We start from the raw sequence: 7,008 nt of genomic DNA on the forward strand, positions 1-7,008 counted from the left end.
CATGAGCCATGTGTGGTTGGATCAAATGTTTCCTTTCATTGCACATTTCCTTTTCGTCTTTAATATTAAACCAGATCCAAGCACAGTCCAGGAGGAAACCATGCTATGAAACCAGATCCAAGCACAGTCCAGGAGGAAACCATGCTATGAAACCAGATCCAAGCACAGTCCAGGAGGAAACCATGCTATGAAACCAGATCCAAGCACAGTCCAGGAGGAAACCATGCTATGAAACCAGATCCAAGCACAGTCCCGGAGAAAAAATGCGGTTGGGGTTTAGAAAAAGCAACATATTTCCTCTCTTTGCACTTTGTTGAGAGGAATGAGAAGAGCAGTTAATGTGCTCTGTTCTGCACAGCCGCACAGTGAACTCCCATAAAGAACACTTCCCCTCCTTCGGACAACATGATGATAGTACAGATGTTGTACTTTCTGTCTTATCGAGACACTGGGAAACTGGGGTTGTATGATCTGTCTAATGGCTGCTCGAGAATTTGGTGTTCTGTGTGAATAAACAATTGGGTGTGGGAACCAATTAGAGGAAGTCGTCACATGAAATAGAACAGATTTGGGGAGGGAAAGAGAAGAACAAGAGAATGATGGTGAGGAGGAGGACGGGGAGGAGGAGGGGGAGGGAAGAGGAGAGGAAAGGAGGGGAAAGTGGAGAAGACAAAAGATTGGTCAAACTAAAGACATTTCGGACGACAGCAAAAGTTGTGAGTATGAGATTATGCTTATATCATTATGCTTCTTTTATACATATAATTATGGCATTATGACACAATCTGTAGGAAACTGATGGGCATTTACTGTTGATATAAGATAAGTCACAAAGATATTAATGAATATATTTTACTTAACATGAGATGTAGGAGTGAGTGATTGGCTGACTATGAATTTCAGAATGTATTTTGTTATGTTAAGTTATGTGATTTGAGCAGCTGTAAAAACTAAAAGCAAAAACAACAACAACAAAACATGTCAGTCTCACAAACAAATCAATGAAGGCATCAAACTACATCAGGACAATGCACAGTTACATTTCCGTAATTGCAAATGTATGACTATCGCAGAGGGAAAGACATGCCATAGATAGAGTGACAGAGGTAAAGACATGCCATAGATAGAGTGACAGAGGGAAAGACATGCCATAGATAGAGTGACAGAGGGAAAGACATGCCATAGATAGAGTGACAGAGGGAAAGACATGCCATAGATAGAGTGACAGAGGTAAAGACATGCCATAGATAGAGTGACAGAGGTAAAGACATGCCATAGAGTGACAGAGGGAAAGACATGCCATAGATAGAGTGACAGAGGTAAAGACATGCCATAGATAGAGTGACAGAGGGAAAGACATACCATAGATAGAGTGACAGAGGGAAAGACATGCCATAGATAGAGTGACAGAGGGAAAGACATGCCATAGATAGAGTGACAGAGGGAAAGACATGCCATAGATAGAGTGACAGAGGTAAAGACATACCATAGAGTGACAGAGGGAAAGACATGCCATAGATAGAGTGACAGAGGGAAAGACATGCCATAGATAGAGTGACAGAGGGAAAGACATGCCATAGATAGAGTGACAGAGGTAAAGACATACCATAGATAGAGTGACAGAGGGAAAGACATGCCATAGATAGAGTGACAGAGGGAAAGACATGCCATAGATAGAGTGACAGAGGGAAAGACATGCCATAGATAGAGTGACAGAGGTAAAGACATGCCATAGATAGAGTGACAGAGGGAAAGACATGCCATAGATAGAGTGACAGAGGGAAAGACATGCCATAGATAGAGTGACAGAGGGAAAGACATGCCATAGATAGAGTGACAGAGGTAAAGACATACCATAGATAGAGTGACAGAGGTAAAGACATGCCATAGATAGAGTGACAGAGGGAAAGACATGCCATAGATAGAGTGACAGAGGTAAAGACATGCCATAGATAGAGTGACAGAGGTAAAGACATGCCATAGATAGAGTGACAGAGGTAAAGACATGCCATAGATAGAGTGACAGAGGTAAAGACATGCCATAGATAGAGTGACAGAGGTAAAGACATGCCATAGATAGAGTGACAGAGGTAAAGACATGCCATAGATAGAGTGACAGAGGTAAAGACATGCCATAGATAGAGTGACAGAGGTAAAGACATACCATAGATAGAGTGACACAAGTGTCACACTCAAACCAGCCAGTGACAGTTGTACAGTTTGGAAAGCAACAATATATTCTATGAAGGGAAAGCTGGGAAAGAATGTGGGACTTTAAGAAAGGAGGGGTGGCAGGCTGCTCAAATAGGGCACAAAAAAACACATTCTTTAGAGAGAACTCATGTCTTGGACTGCAAAGTTACATTGACACATCACGAGAGGAATGATGCAGGGAGGGAGGGAGAGAGGGAGGGAGGGAGGGAGGGAGGGAGAGAGCGAGAGAGAGAGAGAGAGAGAGAGAGAGCGAGAGAGAGAGAGAGAGAGAGAGAGAGAGAGAGAGAGAGAGAGAGACAACAATAAAAAAAAAAAAAAGAAGTAGGAAGCAAGAAGGGAGTGAGTGAGGCAGAGGACAAAATATGGAATCTTTATAGGAGGAGGAACTTTCTATACAGTCACTTCATTATAATTGGATTTTTCTTCAGCAGCTCCACTGCTGTGATTCTGGTGGTAGGCTGGTAGCAGTCTGAGAAATATTTAAAATAGAAAACTATTTCACATGAAGCAAAAATGATAATTGCACTCATCTATGACTTGTGCCCATGACTTGTGTGCTATCCAAAACATTGGACTACTTTTCACATCTACATTTCAGTGTTGTAGTACTCCAGTCCAGGAGTCAGACTCCAGTCCGAGTCTTGGTCACAAGTCGTGACTCGACTTGGACTTGAGCACTGGTGACTTGGACTTGGACTCGAGCATTCATGCATTTGGACTTGGGAGTTGGGAATGAGGACAACGAATTGTTAATTGATAAACACGGGTTTTTTTGTAATAGAAACTAATATTTTGGCATAAAATATTGATGTATATATTAATGAACTATATTAATGCCGTGACATTATTCAATTTCGTGCAAGGGCAGGCACGTGTGTTCCACCTACATGTGGATTCACGCTCACGTTCAGTAACTCAGGTAATGGGGACTCGACGCGGACTCTTCTTTGGTGACTGGGACTTGGACTGGAACACGGAACTCGATAGTGACTCGACTACAACACTGCTACATTCTAGTAGGCTGCACTTGGGGGGGAAAACATGACGGTGACCTGGCATGTTGGGAACATTTATATGCAAGGGATTAAAGGAAACATAAATAGGCTCAAATGTGGAGTGAGGATATTGAACAGTTCCACTGTGTGAAATGAGCCCAGCTCTCTTCCTCTTTGGTTTCCTCCAGCTCGTAAAGCTGACCTCTTACAAGTCGGAGTAATGGGCAGCCTTCCAATGGTCCTGCTCCTCTGCAGTTTCCACGGTAACTCTGCCAAACAGAACAAACAAATCACCCTGTTTCATTATGGTTGAGTCGTCGTGTGTTTGTTTTTGTGCTGTGAAACACTCCCCTCATGTGGTTTCTGTTCCACAGCGCTCGCAGCTGTAGCCCAAGTCCAGCAGGCCGGTAATAACGCTCTTCTCATAAGTCACACTTTCAAGACACGTTATGTTGCATGACATGTGTCAGTCTGTGACTCATTGCAGTGGGTCACAGCATAGACGTGTTCCCCAGCTCATACATGACATGTGTCAGTCTGTGACTCATTGCAGTGGGTCACAGCATAGACGTGTTCCCCAGCTCATACATGACATGTGTCAGTCTGTGACTCATTGCAGTGGGTCACAGCATAGACGTGTTCCCCAGCTCATACATGACATGTGTCAGTCTGTGACTCATTGCAGTGGGTCACAGCATAGACGTGTTCCCCAGCTCATATTTGGTTTCCTTATGTCTCAGAGAGTCCCGAGGCACCTGTCACCACCATCTTGCCACCCAGTGAGTGAGATTGGTCTAAACTGCCTGTCAAGAGTCTTGGCAAATACCTTTTTGTAAGTGATGATGTGCTGCACCTTGTCGTGGTGATTCTACTTCAACATGCTACGTCTCTCCTGTCTGTAGACTGCAGGGAGGAGATGTATCCGTGCACCAGGATGTACTCTGTCCACCGGCCCATCAAGAGATGCATTGGCGCTCTCTGCCTCTACAGGTGACCTGCAGTCTCTCTACAGAAGCACCTCTACTCCGTTTGATATCTAGAATTCATACGTTTAGCAGATATTCTTACTCAGAAGGACTTTATGGTTTCTTATGAGATATGAATGAGTGCGCAGGTAGGTTCTCGCTAAAGGACACTTGATGATGATGGGACTAAAGAGGACTGTTTATTGGACACTATTGGAGGGGTCAGGTTTATTTGTATAGCCCTAGTTCACAACGATGCCTCAGAGGACTTTACAGAGAATGTGTCTAGCTAAATCTAGCTCAACACAATTAATAAACAGACTTGAATCTTATATAAAGCATGAGAGAGAGAGAGAGAGAGAGAGAGAGAGAGAGAGAGGGAGAGAGAGAGAGAGAGAGAGCGATCAAACCTGTAACTAGTCTTTTGGTTAACAGTCTAATCAGTAGTTCACCCTGTCACACTAGGTTATTCTCCTGTTGCTCCCTGCAGTTCTGACATCACAGGCTTCTCTTTACTCTGCTGTATGTATTCACTACACTGTATACACACTGTATTCACACTTGACCCTGCTTCTGATGCAGCCTTCCTCGTGTCTATGTGATCAACAATGAGATCTGTATGAGGACAGTGTGCCAGCAGGATGAGTATCTGAAAGGTAAGACACTCATAGATATTACAAGCACCATGTGCATGTGCACACACACACACACGCACATACATGCACACGCACACACACACACACACACACACACGCACATGCACACACACACACACACACACACACACACACACACACACACACACACACACACACACACACACACACACACGCACACATTACATCAAGTACAAGTACAAGACCATGCATTTGCACAGATAAAGATGTCCCTCTCTCTCTCTGATCCCTTACAGCGGAGCTGTGCAGGGAGAGGTCTGGATGGCCTAAGCGCCATCACAGGTCAACGTATAAGAAACGCTGCCTCAATCGCCGTAGCAACCCCAAAACCTGGGCAAATAAGGCCTGATGGGCCCAAGATGGCAGTATGGCCGCTTGTAAGGATGGAGCCCCTTAGAGACACAACCCAGGGCCGTCGTTACAAAACAGCCCATAACACCATAAATCCACTGCTCAACACCTGGTGGTCTCTCTCTCTCTCTCTCACACACACACACACACACACACACACACACACACACACACACACACGCAAGTGTGCTGACTCATATCTCTGTTGTTGTATTGGTCTTTTCTTTAATTGCCTGTGAATATTGAAGGCTTGCTCATTTCGTCTGTTGTTGGACACAGATCATGACTTCCATGGTTTACGATCCATTAAGTGTACTGTATGTAGTAACAATGTGCCTATAGCAGCACTGACTCATTTCATTGTAAAGACAAAAACCTACTTTGTTGTGGTCTGTACCGCACTTACTGACAATCCATATGCACTATATCCAATAAAGTATAATTAATTTGTTACATGAGTTGATTGGTTTATTGATTTGTTTTTATTGGTCTCACAAATTCTTCCCTGCTGTGTTTATACAATAGAAAAAACAACAACCAAATAAATGTTAGGGTCATTAGGTGATATCTTTATAATTTTCATTTGCATGTCCATTTCCATATACATTTACACATATACAGTTTGAATAACAAGTAACATTTGGGAGAAATGCATATTGTTTGAACAGTAAACAAACACTGACCAACATTGTTGGGGCTTACACACACTCGCACAATCTTTGTGTGATCCAACATCATACACACCACCGTCACGCCACTGGACACCACACGTCTGTCATGACAACACGCGTGCATGTGTGATATCACTGTAACCCAATCGATCTCCCTTCACATAACAATATCACAACAAAACACTGCATCTAACAAGGACTAGCTTGGTCCCACTTTGCATTGTTTGCGTCAGAATACCTGCGGTTCAGTCTTCACATGGATTTGAAATTCACAGTTCAAACTTGTTTGTGTAGTACAGCATGCTGTGGGTAAGGTCTAGGACCTGCTCACCCTCTCGTAAAGCATTAGGGGGATGAATCCGTCCCCAGAATAGCGGGACAGTGCAGAAACAGAGGCCTATTCATTGAGCAGGAGAGAGGTCGTGACCTGAATGACTCACCCAGTCACAGCCCTGTTGAGTAGAGATGACATAACATGGACTAAACCTTCCCTGTTTCCCATAGAAGCAAAGTTAAAAGCATAGTCTCTTTATTTCTCACTCTTTCAGATCCAACATCACTATTTCTTTGTCGCTGTGTTGATTTAACATAGGCTCGTTGAAACAATGCACCCCGTGCCCAGGACCAATCCCCAGTGAAAGATGTGTTCAACAGCTGCAGCTGCAGTTGACATCTCCTCACTCAATGCCACATTGGGGCGGCAGCGCAACAAGAGCCCACTAGAGAGTGCCAGACAGCACAAATACTAAGTAAAATGGCTATGTTTCTGTCAAGTGGAATCATAAGATGGTAAGCTTCACTATAGCCTAAGTCTAATATTAGAAGAATTGTTGTTAAAATGCAGACTTTACCCAGTGCCAACTAGATAAGACAGACTAGCCTGTCAGTCAGTGCATATAGTTAGTCCGCAGCTGGGGGGGGGGGGGGGGGGCTTTGGGGGGCTACACACAAATAATGCTGCCAAAGACAATAATTACAAACTACTGACAATATATACATTTACAATAAATATTCTCTGTACATAAAATTAATTCATTATTATATTTAATTTATCTCTATGCTTATCTCTCCCACACCTCTCTGGTAGGTAATCTGCGATAGTAGTTAAAGTAGTGATTAAACGCAGCAAGAGTTG

At 43.5% G+C, this 7,008-nt stretch overlaps 1 protein-coding gene across 1 annotated transcript; it reads left to right on the forward strand.

The window, feature by feature from the left end:
- Positions 1 to 649: 649 nt before the first annotated feature.
- Positions 650 to 5,619, forward strand: mfap5 (microfibril associated protein 5). Its single transcript, XM_083639434.1, has 7 exons — positions 650 to 716; positions 3,398 to 3,472; positions 3,584 to 3,616; positions 3,950 to 3,988; positions 4,112 to 4,199; positions 4,757 to 4,830; positions 5,088 to 5,619. The coding sequence occupies exons 2-7, from the start codon at positions 3,430 to 3,432 to the stop codon at positions 5,198 to 5,200; spliced, it is 390 nt and encodes a 129-aa protein (XP_083495560.1). The 5' UTR covers positions 650 to 716; positions 3,398 to 3,429; the 3' UTR covers positions 5,201 to 5,619.
- Positions 5,620 to 7,008: the final 1,389 nt, after the last annotated feature.

The sequence above is a fragment of the Poromitra crassiceps genome, assembly GCF_964638095.1.
Source record: "Poromitra crassiceps genome assembly, chromosome: 1".
Classification (NCBI taxonomy): domain Eukaryota; kingdom Metazoa; phylum Chordata; class Actinopteri; order Beryciformes; family Melamphaidae; genus Poromitra; species Poromitra crassiceps.